The sequence below is a fragment of the Sinohyriopsis cumingii genome, chromosome 11 (genome assembly GCF_028554795.1).
Source record: "Sinohyriopsis cumingii isolate HCF-2022 chromosome 11, ASM2855479v2, whole genome shotgun sequence".
Lineage (NCBI taxonomy): Eukaryota > Metazoa > Mollusca > Bivalvia > Unionida > Unionidae > Sinohyriopsis > Sinohyriopsis cumingii.
In genome coordinates this window covers 34,589,236-34,608,587 of record NC_142971.1, presented here as the reverse complement: position 1 = coordinate 34,608,587, position 19,352 = coordinate 34,589,236, and the positions used below count along the sequence as shown (strand labels likewise).

Genomic DNA, 19,352 nt, shown 5'->3' with positions numbered 1-19,352 from the left:
AATTGGTTGTAAATGAAGGTTTATTTGGTTATAAATAAAGGTTTAATTGGTTATAAATGAAGGTGTAATTGGTTATAAATGAAGGTGTAATTGGTCATAGATGAAGGTTTAATTGGTTATAAATGAAGGTTTAATTGGTTATAAATGAAGGTGTAATTGGTTATAAATGAAGGTATAATTGGTTATAAATGAAGGTGTAATTGGTCATAAATGAAGGTGTAATTGGTGATAAATGAAGGTGTAATTGGTTATAAATGAAGGTTTAATTGGTTATAAATGAAGGTGTAATTGGTCATAAATGAAGGTGTAATTGGTCGTAAATGAAAATTGTAGACATCTTGATAATTGCTACATTTCTTGAATAGACAGCAGTTGTTTTCTGTTTGACTTCTATGTAATTTCTTCAGGACATGAAATACTATTTTGTTTGTTTAATCTTTGTGTTACTGGCCCTGTCTGATAAATGTCTTAGCTGGGTGATGACATCCCATTCAAGAGTTTCCCTTTCTATTTCAGTAGCTGGCAGATTATAAGCTTCAGTATCAGTACTATCAACATGCCCTCTAATCTCAGTATGTTTTACAAGGTGTCCACTATGCTGTAAATGTAATCTTCCCACTTTTGTTACAGGTTTTAGAAGGCAACTAATACGCAATTAACAAACTTGTCTACTATAAGGTGCTGACCATTTAATTTTTGGAGCTAAGATATTTTAGTTTCTTTTGTCTCAAGGTCATTCATTTTTATCTTCTAATGGATATAACATGCTAATTTGCTATAAATTTGAGCAAGATATTTTGTCAGCTATGTGAGAGCTGTAATTTAAAGCAAAATCCCAGGCCTCTTCTCCAGAAAATTATATTATTGGTCTCTAATATAATTGCAGTTAACTGTGGTATGTATTGAGGTATGTTAAAAAATACTGTGGTAAAAAACTGTTTGTTGTACCAAGCTCTAGTTAGTTGTAATCAAAAATAGTGCAGATCTGACATACAGCATGGCCACCATCTTGAAAATCTCTTCAAAACTATTGGAAGGAATGTTCAGGAACTTTATATGCACATTCATCAAGTTGGTCCTAAATTTAAAAAATGGTGACTAGACGACATGCCATATGATTGCCAGGGTGACAACATTGAAAATATTGTCATCATTATGCCTCCTGATTGGTCATATTGATATGCGGGTTTTTTCTGAATCATTTGTTATGATGTGTAGTTGGTCCTAATTGAAAATGGTGCAGATTAGACATTCAATATGGCAGCCATTTTGGCTGTTTATAATTTATTTTAATTTTTGTGGTCAAACACATTCATACCATGGCTTAGATTGTTCTAAATGAAGACCAGTTTTGTTAGACATCCACTGTGGCTGCAAGCATAACAGTATTGGATTGTTTTAAAAATCAACACTTATTCAAATATTATTCTCAGGATTGTAATGATACATTGTACAAATGAAGAGGCTGAGGTTTTTATTGATTGCCTATATGGCATGCAATTTATTTATTTATTAATCTTTGACATTAAAAAGACATTGCATAGAAAAATTATTCAAATTAATCTTGTTAAAAAACTGCAATTTTCACATGTGGATTTGGGGGGATTATAATTTTTAATTTACTGTATACAGAACTTTCCATTTCTTTGTTCACAGCATGATAGTGTTCTTGGTTTTACCATCATTCATATTAATACGGATGCTAAAGGAGTATAGCTTTTAGTTCATCTGTCCATATGGCCATGAGAGCTTGTGGTATAGCTGTTCATTGTGTATTGCCATTTGTTTCTGTTTACAATTGTTACCATATTTTCTACATGTTCTCAGAAAGCAGAAACAAGTTTTTTTATCCATCCAAAAACATGAAAAGATATCTTGTTCATTGTCAAAAGCAGATAAGTAAATGAAGGAAAAAAAACCCAAGCAACCAAAGACACACATGATACTAGACTGTGCTTTAGTCACACTGGACATAATCAAAATGTGTTTACATTGATAAATGAAAATCAAAATAGCTAGCCTGATTTCATCTAGTTTGTTCAGGTCCACAAGAAAATGCAGTCATATTGAAACATATAAACTTCACTTGTGAAAAAAGGAATCCACCATGTTTTAAACTCTTACCATCATCTACCACATGTGATAATTTAGATAAATATCTCCAGAAGATTGCAGATTTTGCCCTTAATAAAACACTGGAAATCAATATTCATGATAAATCTTTATTGTCATTTTCCACAGTTATTGCTCTAGCTTTTTTGGGAAGTGAGTGGGAGAGCAGAGTGTTGGTCCTAAATATCAGAGTCCATGAACCCATTCAAGTTTATACTGTCTGGTACAGTAAAACCTGTCTTGAGAGACCACTGCTATGAGAGACCACCTGTCTTGAGAGACCAGGTTCTCCATGTAAAGATTTAGAGATTATATAGTGTTATAACCTGTTATGAGAGACCACCTGTCATGAGAGACCATTATGTTTTGGCAGAAGGGGTGGTCTTTCAAGACAGGTTCCACTGTACTGACATTTTTATAAGATGAAGAGCAGCTAAATTACATTCCAATAGTTGAAAATTCACGTCAGTATTTAAAATTAATAAAATAAGGATTTATTTTTGTCAGGTTATCTTAATGTAGGTTATTATTAACTGAAACAAATTCCTTTATAAATGACTAGTTTGTGATCCAGTATATGTCAGAGTGTTAAAAAAATTGTTAGGTGAAGACTTTCACATATTGAATGATTGATCTTCTGTTCTATTAAAGGGTAACCTATTCTTCTAATATTTTGTGATTTAAATTATTTTTCTAAAGGTGAATAACATAGTTTGAAGCAAATGTTATTTAGTTAAATCAATGTCAGTGAACTAATGAATTTGTGAAACATGGTTCTGACAAACTTTTCAGCAGTTAGAATCATGCATGTAACTTGTTTAAGTTATTTCTAATGACACAAAAGCTATTTCTTTAATATCCAAAAGCTATTTCTTTAATATCCAACAGCTATTCCTTTAATATCCAAAAGCTATTTCTTTAATATCCAAAAGCTATTCCTTTAATATTCAAAAGCTATTTCTTTAATATCCAATAGCTATTTCTTTAATATCCAAAAGCTATTCCTTTAATATCCAAAAGCTATTCCTTTAATATCCAAAAGCTATTTCTTTAATATCCAATAGCTATTTCTTTAATATCCAATAGCTATTTCTTTAATATCCAAAAGCTATTTCTTTAATATCCAAAAGCAGTACTTCTTCCATTTCTTAGCATTTTAGAACAACAGTTGTGTCCAGAAACAGTGGATAAATCTGATTCTTTTAAACTATTTGTCAAAAAGATTGTTGTCCTGATAAACAATGAGAAAATATGTGTTTATAACTCAAGAGCCATTTGTCTAATTTGTACATAGTTTTACAGTGAATAATGTGTAAATAAGACCTAGATTTGTTGAAATGATGCTGGTCCATCATCCAGTATGACTCCATTACATTACAAAGGTAGTTCAAAAGGCTCAGACTGAACAGGCTGCTTTGAGTTCTATCACCTTGTCAAAATGATTACACATTTCAGCTAATCTAAACATTTTCCTCCATCAGTATTATAACTATATATTTCCATTCAAGAGATACAAAGTCTGTGATTGCTAACAAATTTCATACATACATCTGAATTGTCATTATCTGTTAATTGTTAATTGATTTAACTGCTTAATAATCCTGGGTTGATAGAAAAGTTGACAGACATTACTGATTAATAGGTGCTTTTAATGTATGAAAAGTTGTGAACTGTCAGAGAAAACTACAATTACAATTAGAAAAGCAATGACGTAGCTCACCTCTACTTTCACTAGTCTCCAGCAGCCATTCCAGACATTGCCATGCAGAAACCTAATTCTGAGAGAATTAATCTTGGCCCATTTTCGATTTAAGATTTTTATTTTTCATTAAAATTTTTAATCATTTACAAATTTGAAATTCAAGTTTGTGATTGACAATATATAGCCAGAATTGTGCTGACGATTGTCAAATACCTACTTGACTACACATTTATCTACCCATCAACCTAGATACCTACTTGGCTACACATTTGTCCACCCATCAACCTAGACACCTACATGCCTGCTGTCACAAGGCATAAAAGACATATTGTTCTTAAAATCTGCTTGAAAAGCTATTATCATTGTTCACCACTACAAGCCCGGTATTACTGGGTGAAAGTCAGTCTTGGAGTGAGTCAGCAGTACATACCTCATGAATCAATAATTACCTTCATTAACCACTGCAGGTGAGGCCTCACAATGAAGTAAGACAATTGCAAACAACGGTAAAAGCAGATATAAATATATCCCCTGTCAACGTGTGTGTAATGGCTTCATTTGATGTGCCATTATGAGTTTATCTTTCTTCCTATGAGAAATAAAAATTGTATATGGATTTGATATAATTTAAATTTACTGGTTTGTCGGTGATACCCTTATTAAATGAGTTTATCCATCCAACTGAGGATACATGTTAACACAGCATAAAGAATATAGACATTTTCTTCAGTCACTCAGACAACTTTGACTTTGTATAAAGTGTTTTTTTTTAATATATTATAACTTTAATATTTTTCCATCAACATCATTAAATTATTAATTGTAGTTCAAAAAAATGTAATTGGTTTATACTTACATGACAGTTATATATGTACAATATAAATTTAATGGCTGCAAATACATAATGAAAGATTTATTTTAATTTTTTTAAATACTGAAGCTATACTAGAAATTCTGATAATTATTAGGTATGCTTAACTTTGCAAGAACAGAAAGAATGTTTTTTTTTCTTCAAGCAAAATGTCATCTTTAAGTTTGTGAGGATGTTCGTTTTTTCTCATAGATCATCACCAATGAGCTGCAAATTTGACCCGATTTTTCACCATTGAAAATCTTTATTTCATGAAATATCCTTGTGTGTAGTAGTTAAAACCCATTAATGTACGATGTGCAAGCATCTTGCAGTCAGGTAGGAAAGTTTCAGAAATATTGTTGAGAATATTTTTCAATAAATCCATTGCTAATGCTACTGGATCCACCATTTTTATAATATTTTGTGAGCCGGAACAACAGTAACTAAATAAGTGGAGCTTATCTTACAAAATTGGAACTATCCATTGATTTTGGAGTAAAAAAAGTCAAAGGTTTAGGTCACTGACTTAAAGAAAAATAATAGTTTTTACAGAATATCTTCAGTTCTCGACCACATACCTTAACCAAAGTTTGTGAAGGGCTTGCACATAAAGTATGGAAGAGGCCTGTTGATATCAGGCCCAGACATTTAAAGGTCAGGGTCATTGTGGCTCAGGAAAATGAGTTTTGATAATGGGTAAGTTTCTCGATGAAACATTATGGATGACTTGCACTGGGGGTAATGAAGAAGCATATAGTTTCAGGGTTCTGAAGGTTAGAGGTCATAGTTATGGCAAATCTAATGAGAAAATAATCATTTTTGCACATTAAGTTTTTTTCAAATATATGTACTTGACTAAAAGTCTAGGTTATTGTGACCTGTAAATAAATATTCGCCAGAGTCAACCATTGCATTACTTTATGTCTACATCAAGGACTACAGTTTAAATACTGGACATGCATATAATGTGCAGTATTGCTGCTTACATGATTAACTTTTTTCTCCTTTGGAGACAGTCCACATACCAAGAACCTGTTTTTCTTTTGCATCTGTCCAGTGCCTATCTGTTATTGCAATGGCAGAAATCTTGAAAATCTTGTTTAGCTACTTCTCTGGAATAGATGACGTTATTGACATAAACATTTACTGAAAGACATGATATGTAGTTCATCCTAAATAAAAATGGTTGCAAGCAGCCCCCCCCTCCATGGATGTTATGGTGGCCATCTTGAAAATTGGATCACTTCCTCTCGTAAATATATGGTCATATCTACCTTGGTAACAATGGTGCTGTCATAACAAAATGGGTGTTTTAGTAAAAGAGTTATTCACTTTATTTGTTTTTATGTTATCAAACTTACTAAAAGTGCATAAATATTTATATATATTCAAATAATAGAAAACAGCATAATTTTAAGCATAGAGGCTTACATTTTCACCATATATTGCCCCAGCTGTAAGCACAGTCTGTTTTATGATGGCACATGTGATCGTTATAAACTGTGCTGTAAGTTCAGATTCTGTTTTTTTTCTTCTCATTCTAAAATAATAATAGTAGCACCCACTCAGATAGAACCATATGATCAGATGTTTCTTGTATCATGTCATTTAATTGGTTCTGAATCAACACTAGTGCTGACCGCTAGCATAGCTGCACGTTTTGAAAACCAGACCTAATTGACCATGGGGTCAAGTTCATTGAACACAGTGTCTTGTAGACAGACACAAATGAATTTTAACCAGACTTTATATTTAGTTGCATTCCAATGAAGAAGCTTGTAGAACCTTGACATTCATTTAAGGTCAAAGCACATTGACCTTTAGAAAAATAAAAATCGTGTGTTAATATACCACAGATGAACTACATGTGTTTTCATGTATCATTCTTGAGGGCTTTGACGTTGTTTGCTATTATTGGTAAAATATAGTTCAGCATTTGTTATCTGAGATTGATTATTTTTTGTATAACTACACATAATAACCTTGAATTATAAATGCATATCATTAACATAAAAATTATTGATGTGTAAATCACACAGATTCAGTGAAAAATGTTTGCAGATTTATACCACTTATTAGTGGTGGCATTGATTTTAGTGTAAGATAAACTTTGAGCTGTAGACAGAACTCAGAGAGCACAAAACAAACACTTACTTTGCATGGATGACCAATGACCATTGCAAAAGTTAAAGCTAATAATCATTCCAGTGACTGCGGAGGTGAAGAACAGGCAGGTAACTAACTACTGCACTAAACTAATCACTTATCCTTAATATTTCTTAGATTGTAATACTTGATGAACCCACTTCTGGCATGGATCCAGCTGCCAGACAACAGACATGGGAAATCTTGCAGAAATTTCGTTCTGGAAGGACCATGATATTGACAACACATTTCATGGATGAGGCTGACATCTTGGGTGATCGTATTGCTATCATGGCCAATGGAGTTGTTAAGTGTGCAGGAAAATCGATGTTTCTTAAGAAAATTTATGGTAATGATTATTAATATTTTTATTTTACTGGCCTGATGGAGTATATAACTGATAGACAGTGATTTTCTTCTAACAGAAAGGGCACTGTCTTTGAATGGTGTGACTAATTCTTCCCAATGTGCATGCTCATTATTTTAGCCCAACTGGTTTTAGACAAGAACGGACCATGCAGTGACCTGTTATCCATCCATTGGCACAAGTTTGTTATCACTACTTGTCCTAAACTATTTGGATGATTAAACTTTACACACATTTAGAAGTCTCACTGATCCTAATTAAGAATGGTGTTGCACACATTCAATATTGTAACCAGGGTGACCATCTTGCAAATCATGTTTTTGCTATTCCTCTTGATTTAATGGTTGTATTGACATAGGTTATTCACCCAATGACTTCTAAGAAGTAGTTGGTCCTAAAAAAATTGGTGCCAATTCTGAAAACCAGTCTTGGCAATTTTGTTACCACTACACTTGAACAGATAGTCGTATTTACATGGGGTTTTCAGAAAAAGACTTGTTTTGATGTCCAGTTGAGCCAAAATTAACAAGAGGCACCAGGTGGCAGAGTGATCTTGAGCGCTAACCTTTACAGATCACTCACCTCCAGTCATGACAAGGCAAAGATGGGTATGTAAGAAAACTTGTCAGTAGTTTTTGTTAGTAGTTCTTCTTGGGTTCATACTCTGCTAGATATACTGCCTATCAAATGCTGAAAAATGACATTAAACCCACAAAAGAAAACCAAACTTGATATTGCTGATCTAGCATTCAATATGGCCACAGTGAAAAGCCTATCACTACTCACCCTTAAGGTACGCTCATATTGAAAGACTTATTATGTTGAGTTGGTCCTAAATGAAAATGTTGCCAATCTGACATCTAGTGTGGCAAGAAAAAGACCAGCTTAAAAACATTTTTGGTATACCTCATTAACAGCTGTTTTCATCAAAGTTGACTCTTCAGTCAGTCATAAATGGAAATGGTCCTAATCAGGTATTCTTAAGATTTATTATGGTGTCTAGTAAATGAAAATGATGCTAATGGTCACCAACATTGGTGGCCATCTTGAAATTCTTGTTATTACTACTTGAGGAATGACAGTTGTTGCAATATGGGGTTTTCACTGACAGACTTATTTCAGTATTTAGTTGATTTCATATGGTGATGACCAAATCTACAATATGGCTACCTAGGTAACCATCTGACATATTTTGTTACAGTTGCTTCTTATAGATATGGTCATATCTACATGTGGTTTTTACAAAACTTCTGACTATATGTAGCTGATCAAAATGGTAAAAGATGCCATTGTGTCATCCCAGATGTTTTGAAAATTCTAGTAATTATTATTAATATTATTAACTTCTTGTAAACATATGGCCTTATCGACAGTTAAGAGCATTTTCTGGCAGTATGTTATTACTGTAATTAAAGAAGGCTGATCTGACCTCCCAAAATTGCCAAGTTGAATATCATTTTATGCTTGCTTCTGAATAAATGGTATTGTCAACAGGGAGTTTGACTAAAACAATATTATAGCAGTATCTTGCTGGTTCTGAAGGAAAATGCTTTTGATATGTCATTTCTTTTACTGTCATTATTTAATTGGTTCTAAATAAAAATGGTGCACATGTGACCCTCATCACATCTGCACTTGTGTAAATATGCTTTATAAACCAGACCTGATTGAAAGGTCATTGCTTGTGTTTTTGTTCTTCAGTATTCTTATAATCACAGTGGCTGGCTGTATTCATTCTTGCATTTATTTTAAGGTGTGGACCTTGGTTCAGTTTTTTAGTTGTACTGCCTTGTGAGTATGATAAGTATGAGTGAATTTTAATAAGTTTGGAATATGAAAAGTATGAAGGGAGTATAATCAGTTTGGAATATAATAAGTATGAAGGAAGTATAATAAGTATGGAGTATAATATATATAATAGGCATGAAGAGGGTATAATAAGTATGAATAGAGTATAATAAGTATGAATGGAGTATCATAAGTAATAAGGGAGTATGATAAGTATGAAGGAGTATAATAAGTATGGGGTATGATAAGTGTGAAGGGAGTATGATAAGTATGAAGGGAGTTTTATTAGGTTCAGTTTCTGGATGTAACAGATGCAGTCCTTGAAATGTTACCATTTAAATAAGGTTTCATCTCCACCCTTATAAAACAAAAGATCCTGTTTATAGATTTAATCAAGCATATCATGTTGGTATATTATGCATTGTCTAAGTCAAGTTCAGCGAATTTCTGTTGATGAGACCAAGTTCAACGTCAAAGCATTTTGTCTTGCTTTTATAGGTATCTTGCGAGCATGTTAAAAATATTTTGTTACCAAATTTGGTATGTGGATGTGTTTTTTAAAGAATAGCAGAGATGATTCCTTTACTCTGCATTTAAAAATAATATAAGGACAATATAAATATATTTATCTTGGATTTTTGGAAAGTCTTTTAGGACCATAGAATGTAATGTCATCAAAGGTATTCTTGTTTTTCTAATAACCCTCTGTCTTTAATAATTCATATTGCAGGTGCTGGTTACCACATGGTCATGGTGAAAAACAAAAACTGTAATGTTGATAGAGTAACAGCTGTTGTCAATAGCTATGTACCTACAGCAACACTTGAAAGTGAAATCAGTGCTGAGGTGTCATATCTTCTTCCATTTGATCAGAGCAACAAGTTTGAGGCCTTGTTCAAGGAAGTGGAATCCAAGATGGTGGAACTTGGCATCAGCAGCTTTGGGACATCTGCCACAACAATGGAAGAAGTCTTTTTGAAGTGAGTTGTCACTAAGGATGGTTGTCATGCCTGTTATAACATTTTTGGATATAAATTATTTTTCATGGGGTAGCAGTTTTAGTGGATTTTATAATTGCTAGAAACTAGATTCAAAGACCCAATTAATAGTGATATATCTGTGGAAACAAGATAGCCCATTCCCCAGCTGCTGAACTGAAATGCCAATGGAAATGTAATTTTTTAATAAGACTAAAGCAACTCCTACCTACAGTAATAATGAATTTATAGTATTTCAAGTACGCTTGATAAATTCTCTTTATTATAAAACAATATAGGTCACAATTTTGAGAATATAAGCTTAAACCATCAAGATCTTAGACAAATTCAATAATGGGAAAGATTTATTCATACACTGAGTTGATGTTGGACAAGTTCAATAATGGAAAAGATTTATTCATACATTGAGTTGATGTTGGACAAGTTCAATAAAGGGAAAGATTTATTCATACATTGAGATGATGTTGGACAAGTTCAATAATGGGAACGATTTATTCATACATTGAGGTGATGTTGGACAAATTCAATAATGGAAAAGATTTATTCATACATTGAGTTGATGTTGGACAAGTTCAATAATGGGAAAGATTTATTCATACATTGAGGTGATGATGGACAAGTTCAGTAATGGGAAAGATTTATTCATACATTGAGTTGATGTTGGACAAGTTCAATAATGGGAAAGATTTATTCATACATTGATGTGATGTTGGACAAGTTCAATAATGGGAAAGATTTATTCATACATTGAGGTGATGTTGGACAAGTTCAGTAATGGGAAAGATTTATTCATACATTGAGTTGATGTTGGACAAGTTCAATAATGGGAAAGATTTATTCATACATTGAGTTGATGTTGGACAAGTTCAATAATGGAAAGATTTATTCATACATTGATGTGATGTTGGTTAAGTTCAGTAATGAGAAAGATCTAAACATATATTTAGGTGATATTTGGACAAGTTCATTGTTGAGAGAAATCTGTACATATATTGAGGTGATCTTTGGACAAGTTCATTGTTGAGAAAAATCTGTACATATATTGAGGTGATCTTTGGACAAGTTCATTGTTGAGAGAAATCTGTACATATATTGAGGTGATCTTTGGACAAGTTCATTGTTGAGAGAAATATGTACATATATTGAGGTGATGTTTGGACAAGTTCATTGTTGAGAGAAATCTGTACTTATATTGAGGTGATATTTGGACAAGTTCATTGTTGAGAGAAATCTGTACATATATTGAGGTGATCTTTGGACAAGTTCATTGTTGAGAAAAATCTGTACATATATTGAGGTGATCTTTGGACAAGTTCATTGTTGAGAAAAATCTGTACATATATTGAGGTGATCTTTGGACAAGTTCATTGTTGAGAAAAATCTGTACATATATTGAGGTGATCTTGCATCTGATTATCTGAGTTTGTTATGACTTTGGAGAAACCATACTGCATATTTGATTTAGAACAGAAATATGATATAGTCTAATATCATGAAAATTTCATAGCTCAGTAATGAGCAAGATTTATGCAGCTAACTGACTGAGCTTGTTACCAGTCTGGAGATGATATTTCTGATCATATTTTGATCACACTTGAAAAATAAACTTATATGATCAACGAAAGGTCATTTTGAGACAAAGCGATGCCATCAGTACAAATGCAAGCCCTTTTCCTATGTGATAATTTTGAAAAATATTCTGTATTAAACAGCTTGATGTTTTTTGAAAGTATTTGCCATTCAGTTTGTTTTTGAGATTTTCTTTTTGCCTTGAACCCAGAATGTTTGTGGCTATGGGTGACTTGCTTTACTTCTCAGTTGACTGTTAGTACTTTGTTGTCTAGATACTGTGAAGTAACTAGGTATGGGCAGTGTACCAGCCTTATGCATCAATTTCAAGAACCACACATAATTCACAAATATATTCATATCAGTTATTATTAAACAATAATAACTGAAAAATATGAGGACAATTTATGAAACGTTTCCTTGCTGCCTGCCTCCATATTGGTGTCTATTTCTCTTTGTATGGTAGTTCACACTACACAGTTCTGATAATTATTCTTAGTCATAACGTTTGCCACCACTTACATTCCCAACTTGCGATTGTGATGATTTTGCATTTTTAGACCTTGCTAATAACTTTTCCAGATCTGGTGAATGGAATTTGATCATATTTGACAGAAAGCATCCTAGCATGAAGATCTGTCAGATTTATATTGAATGATGTTGAACTGTCATCAGATATTGTCACTATTACAAAAATAGAAAAGCTTTGAAGCAGCAACTTCTCCAACACAGCTGAAAAGAATTTGAACAAACTTGACAGAAAACATCCTTTCAAGACCTTTCAGATTTGACTTGTTCACAAAAACTGCTCAGATCAAACAGAGAGCTCCTGGCATAAAAGATTTTCAAGTTTATACCAGTGATGCCAATTTGAAATTAAATATAGCTAAACATAACTAAAAATAGAAAAACCTATAACTTCTTCAAAGTAATTACTTAACTGACTTTGACAAAAACTTTTCTGCATTGAACATGTCAAATTTATATTACTAGCACCATTCTGCAACCAAATCTTACTGGCATTACTAAAAGAGAAAAACATTTATACAACTTTATGTAAAAGAAAATAAAAAAGATAAAAATAAGAATCTGAAAACAGAAAGCATCCTAGCATAAATTCATTTAAAATTTGTACAAATAAAGCCAATCTGCGAAATAATATGGCCCAAAATTAAAAACAAAATGTCTTCAGTTGCTGCCAAGCTGGCAACTAATATAGCTATTATTACCAAAATTAAAACATAATCTGTCTTCAAATGCTGTCAGTTTGCTATGATATATGGTCCCATTACAAAGAGAAAAATCTGAAGTGACTTATTTGTAGCAGCTCAGTAAAACTTTAATTTACTGCCAGTGTGGATATGTGAGAAAGCTGCCAGTAGCTTCCCATGGGTCAAGGGTTGTTACCAGGATTTTACTGGGCTTTTCCTCTGACAGTTATATTGGCTGCCATACATAGCCTATCTTGTGCTGAGAAGTGGCATTAAACCCCAAACTCAACAAGAATTTATATATAAAATTGAATAAGCATTTTACTTTCTCATCATTAATAAGAAACAAAAGTTTGCAACTATGTTCTTCCAAATTTCATTGTAGTAACATTCATTCATTCAATTAGGTAACAAGTGAAATCATAATCAAAAGATGACATCATTTCAAACTGGGAAGTAATCGTGGCTTTTTGACAATCAGCTGGCCTTATCAATGTTGTGAAATACGCATTATTGAACAGCTGATATGGTCTTCCACAGAACTCTTACTTTCAGTGTCCCTATAGTCATTTACATCTTCATATTGCATTGCTAATGGATTTCTTTTTGATATATGTTATCAATCATGACACATTAATAGCGTGATGTTGACCTTGCAAATCCTGCCCTACAAAACTTGTTTTTTGCCAGAAAAGTGCTAAAAGTCATCTGACCACCTAGATGGGAGTGAGTTAAGTAATTTCCCCTTGGATAAATGGATTTGTTCTAACTTCTGTCCATACTTAAATTACTTCCACTGATGCAGAACCATGCTCTTTTGAAGAGCTCACAAAGCCATTGGCCATTAATTGCCTTTATCAAATTTGAAGATTTCTAAGGAGTTGTCTCACACAGGGAAGTATATTCCAGCTTTGTATCTAGTTCTTGCTTTGTTCTCTCAGAGACAAAGAATTCACACATTCTTGCTCATACTTTGCCACATGATATATGTTGACTCCATTTTAATTAATAGAGTAAGTCAATTCAGATCTTAGCATTTAACCTAGTTTTTGAATTCTGTTAAGTAATTGTCTGGTATTGCATACTTTCATGTAATTATTGTTAATTATAGTCAACATTTGTGTTTGTCATTTTGCATCCTTGTCACTTGTTCATGCAGTGCTTGATTGGATCCACCTGTATATGCTTTTGTTTACCTGTCAATAGTTACAGGTGTCAGTGGCTAAGCACATGGGTATGGATGCTTTAAGCTGGCTGAATATGGGTCATACAGATCTTCTCAGTGGTACCTATAAGAACAATTCTTGCTTGGTTTGTTGACCAGTCATGGCATCAGAAATTGATTGGCTAAAATCAATTCTGGCTCCAACACAGACTCAGCTGATACCAAGGGGGACCAATATATTATAAAATATTCTGTCTTACCCAATCCTGGCATCATGAATCTATTACTGGTATGGAAACTCGAATGGTCTCCCCAGTATTGACTGGCAGGTGTCATTACTGTTGGTGGACAGCAACAGCACCATCCTCAACTTCCACCTTGTGAAACAGAAGTATTTCGACATGAACTGCTTAAAGAAACCAGATGAAGATATACCAGCCAAGAAAATATCAAGTTTTTAAGGGAATGTAGCTTGTATAATAAATTGTAACTATGTTTTAAGGATTTTACATGTATTTACATTTTTCTGTTATTTTATATAAATTTTACAGAATATTTTATTTTGTGTTTAGTATTGGTATTGTATTTTAGTGCTTACATTTATTTGGATTTGTTTGTCTTCATAAATATGTGTGCAATCATTTGTATGTTGTTTTAAAAATGTTACCTTGGCAGGCACTACATAGCTGCTTTTGTGCTGATGAGCCGTAAGACATTGCTGTGTACATTTATCATAGTGTGTCATGGCTTACCAGCATGGCTCAAGCTATTGTGACAGTGCAGTCCCAGATACTGGCTGTACTAGACCTGGACCATTGATGAATCAGACAGAATATATAAGACAGCTCCAGCACTGGCTTTGACTAAGTTATGGTCTCTCACAGCTTACCAGCACTGGTTTTGACTAAGTTATGGTCTCTCACAGCTTACTGGCACTGGCTTTGGCTAAGTCATGGTCTCTCACAACTTACCAACATGGTCAAGGTTATAGTGACCATATAGTCTTGGATGCCATATCCAGAATGTTGTCAGTTCACTGAGTGACCATCTGAATCCCATTATGGCCAGACACTAAGTCTAGTTTGCCATCCTTTGTGATATGCTTGTCAGTAGACATCTCTGTCACCTCATTTTTAGGTGCGTCAGGGCTCGTAATTTTTAGCTCAGTCATCTTTTCTTCATCTAATGATGTCCAGAGATGAATCAACTTCCACACATGAGCGTTTTCCCCATTTCCTCCTATGCCATCAGTGGCTATGTTCAGATTCCATATACGCCTCAGATAAGTCATACCAAAGACTTACAAAAATGGTACTAACAGCTGCCTCGCTTGGCACTCAGCATTAAGAGGTTAGTGTTAGGACTTAACAGCCTGGTGTCAGGATAATGTGACTGGGTGGGACATCATGCTACATGTCTGCGGCATGATGCCCCAGTGCTAGACATCACTATAAACTGCCACACTGCAGACATCATAGCGATATGACTCAAAAATTGTTAAAACTATGTTAAAAAGTCCAAATCACACACAGTTTCCATATTTGTCTGTCTGTTAGTCAAAAAAGACCCTGTCAGACAGAAAATACTTTCTCGACACTCAACATCTTGTTTGAAATTGCAACAGAATCTGTGTTTGACTTGGTATTCATGGCTGTATTTCAGCAATCTGAACACAGGCTTTATTCAGTGATAGCCCCTAGGTCACACTTGGGAATCATTGTCTTGGATGGCATGTGTTCTGGAAAGTGCAGTGCAGCACATGCTTGCCAGTTTCATAGTAGCATCAGTGTAAACTGACAACATGCAGAAAAGATGCCTTTCTTTTCACTTTAAAAGAACTTCAGAAAGACCATATATATATTGCTGCCCCATCAGCAAACCTGCTATGTCATAGTCATGTCAAGTTTTAAAAACAGGTTGACAGAGAGCTACAGCTCACAATGTTCTTGAACTAAGCTCTTGTTTCAGAGAATATATCAGGAACCATTCTGACCTCAGGCATGATCAGTGTGAGGTACATGACTTGTTAGTAGATTTAAACTCTATGCAGCTTGGTTATGATGACTCATTTCCCTGCTTTAATATTGCTAATAACAGGCTCCCACTCATGGGGAATCAGTTCTTTGTTGTGTAAACCTTTTTCTTCATTGTACCTTCACTTAAGGGGCATCAACAGGACCCTGTAAAAGCTTTGAAGTGGTACCTTAGGTGAACTGAGCCAGTAAGAATTGGTAGATCTCATTCATTTGTTCCACTGAAAGAGATCAAGGATATCTCATATTAGAATGTATTGTCTTGGCAATGCATTTTAAAAGCTAGCCCAAGACCATTTGAGTTTCTTGTGTATATCATCTATCAAGATTAGGGCAGTAGCTGCCAGCATGGCAGTCCAACACAAAATGTTTCTGAATTTAAGTCCTCTAAGCCATGTTGGCTGCAGTATGTGATGAATTTTCTTTCCTTTTTACCTCTAAGACATTTTTTTCTAAAGTGATCAATTTTAGCTGGTGGGCCAATAGCAAAATTACAGCAGGCTGGGTCATTCAGCAGTTTCATAAAGATATGGCCACTCAACTTCTGCTAGATTTGTGCAGGATAATTTCTTTCCTTACAATCAATATCTGGGCATGAGGAGACGATTACTTGTTCCCATACCACTCCAAGATATGAAGCTGCTTAACAAACATTAGGAAATTGGGGCATTCACTAAGATAGGGAAAGTAACTCCCTCCACCTCCTACCTGTTCTTCTAACATTCTATGAAAGGGTAACATAAAATGTTTGAAGCAAAATAAGTTTCTTTGACAATAGAGACCCAATTAAACAGGCCGACCCTCCCAGTCATCCCAGCAGTTACATTTTAAATAAAAACACACACACACATATATTTAGTAGTACCTGAGGTATGGTTAGGATGTACCACCAACCCCTCTTTCCAGTGGGAGATCACTCTTGTCCAACTTGCCTAGGTGGACTGACAACATTAGCACTTACTGCATATAAGCTTGGGAGGGCTGGATTTTTGAGGCGTTGGTCATATTCCTCATGCATTATTATCAGGTAGGTATTATTGAAGAAACATTTAACTCAAAACTGACTTCTTTTCAATGTAATCAGTACCTTCATATGTTGTACAGGGTTGGTGAAGGGGCAGACGATGAAGAAAATGGTGTCCTTAATGGTCCTCTGTCCAAGAAAATGATGTTTGACAACCCAAACTTTGAAAGTACTGAGAGGGGAGCAAGTACAGTCAAAGTGGCCCTTGACAATGGGAAGACTAACCCTTCCTCTCGTAAAGGCTCTCCCACTAGCAAGGTGTCTCCCTTGAATGGTCATGTGACAAATGGTGTGGCAGGAATGGAGAATGGATTGGACACTGTAGCTTGGGGTGATGACAACACAGTTTATTACACCAGTAAGATTCTTTTAAGAAAAATATTTCTTCTGTATTCTGATACAGGGTACATCAGAGGGTTGAGTTGAATAATTTGGCCTAAACTGGCCAGCTGCTTTCTGTTATTTTTACTATAGTGTGTAGTATATAAACTGATCTGAGCATCTTTACCCTGACCCTAATCTGCCCTTGTTGAATCTTGACAATTTTATGCTCCTTCCAGTTCCAGCAAGTGTTTTATGTATCACTGTTCTACCACAGTATTGTTTGACTCTCCCTGGTACATGTTTTTGGGAGGAAATTGTAGCTTTACTCTGTTGGTCATAGACTAGAAGAATTTATGGGATGGCCTGATGTCTATCAGTCCATCAGCTCAAGTTTGTTGTCACAACTTTTATTAACATGTGGCCATGAAAGTTCCAACATATATTAATTCAGGATGTTTTTGGTTCCAAATGTTAATTGTTCTGTGCAGACAACCAATATAACAGTCTTGTTATTGCTACCTAATGGAATGTAACATTTTGACATGGGATTTTCACCGCGAGACTTCTTATGATGTCTAGCTGGTAACAAAAAAATGAAGCCGATCTGAAATCCAATATTGCCAGCATTGTAGCTATCTTGGAAACCTTGTTGTGGTTATACATTCAGAATGGATGGTCATATCAACATGTGGTTTGCATCAAAAGAATTCTGACATGTTTTTTTAATACAAAAACAACTTTTCTTTTGTTGCATGGAGGGTTCCAGATGAAATGATGCAGATGCTAACATCCAATAAGGCCACGACAGCAAAAATCTGGAAAATCTTGTTGCATCTCCTGAAGGGAATGCCATGTTGACATGAGGTGTTCACCAGAATCTTTTTAATGCTATTTAGTTGGTCCTAAACAAAAATGATGTCAATCTGCTGTCCAGTGTTGCTGTGGCCATCTTGAAATTGTTGTTGTTACTATTTCTCAGGATCGGATGGTCCTACTGACATGGGTTTTCACCAAATAGACAATTGCCATATTGAAAATCTTGTCACTACTTTCTCTGAATAGATGGTCATACTGACATAGGGGTTTTTACCAAAAGACTTCTGATAATGAAAATGGTACCAATGTGATATCCATTATCTCCATCACAAACAGCTGGTTTGACAATCTTGCAATCAGAGAGAATTAATTGACATGGTTTTGTTGCTCAGCAGTTTAAAGGAAAAAATGGTATTATCATTAATTCCTGGATTTTTTTAAAGCCAGTCGAATGTCAGTCCCATAAAGGGACTCGTATATGTTAAAAATTTACAGTATATATACATCAGCTTGTTTTTATAACTTTGGATGAATAGGGCTGAGAAAACAAAATCTCCCTAATGTTCTGGTAAATGGCATCAGTGTTAAACATTTTGTTTTGTATGATATTATCTACACATATATGGCTTATTTTGTTCATGTCAGATGTAAAGGAATCTCCAGGTAAGTCAGCATATTTTAATTTGGTGTTGTTGATCTAACTCATTTACTACACAATGATTTTATTTTGAACTTGGATGTTTTGGTTGCAGTTTTTGGTTACTTGTTTAACAATGACAAATCTGGTTCATAACGCTAACTTACTCTGAACCTTGTAAAAACTGTATTATAATTGATATAATAATCACTGAATGCTAATTTAGGGCTAAAATGGTGTACATTTCTCTATCATTGAAATTAGTTGATGTTTTCTATTTTCTTGTTTTCAATATGGTTAAAAAGATGAAAAATAAAATTGTATATACTTCCCTAGGACTTTAATATGCAGTTTAGATTTATATCAAGTTTTTTAAGAGATACCTACTGAAAGAAAAAGTATTTTAACATGTAGTTACTAAAAGAAAAAGTATTTTAGCATAAAGTTACTTTAAGATAAAACATTTTGACATGCAGTTACTGGAAGATAAAATATTTGACATGTAGTTACTGGAAGATAACATATTTAACATGTAGTTACACGAAGATAAAGTATTTTAATATGTAGTTACAGGAAGATAAACTATTTTAACTTGTACTTGCTGGAAG

At 34.1% G+C, this 19,352-nt stretch overlaps 1 protein-coding gene across 1 annotated transcript in view; it reads left to right on the top strand.

Moving 5' to 3' along the window:
• LOC149787903 (phospholipid-transporting ATPase ABCA3-like) overlaps positions 1-19,352 on the top strand; it is a 162,951-nt gene that overhangs the window by 98,912 nt on the left and 44,687 nt on the right. Inside the window, exons 11-13 of the mRNA XM_089974151.1 lie at positions 6,951-7,161; positions 9,698-9,947; positions 17,048-17,325. Of these exons, the coding sequence (XP_089830277.1) occupies positions 6,951-7,161; positions 9,698-9,947; positions 17,048-17,325 (739 nt within the window). The remainder of the gene's footprint in view (positions 1-6,950; positions 7,162-9,697; positions 9,948-17,047; positions 17,326-19,352) is intronic.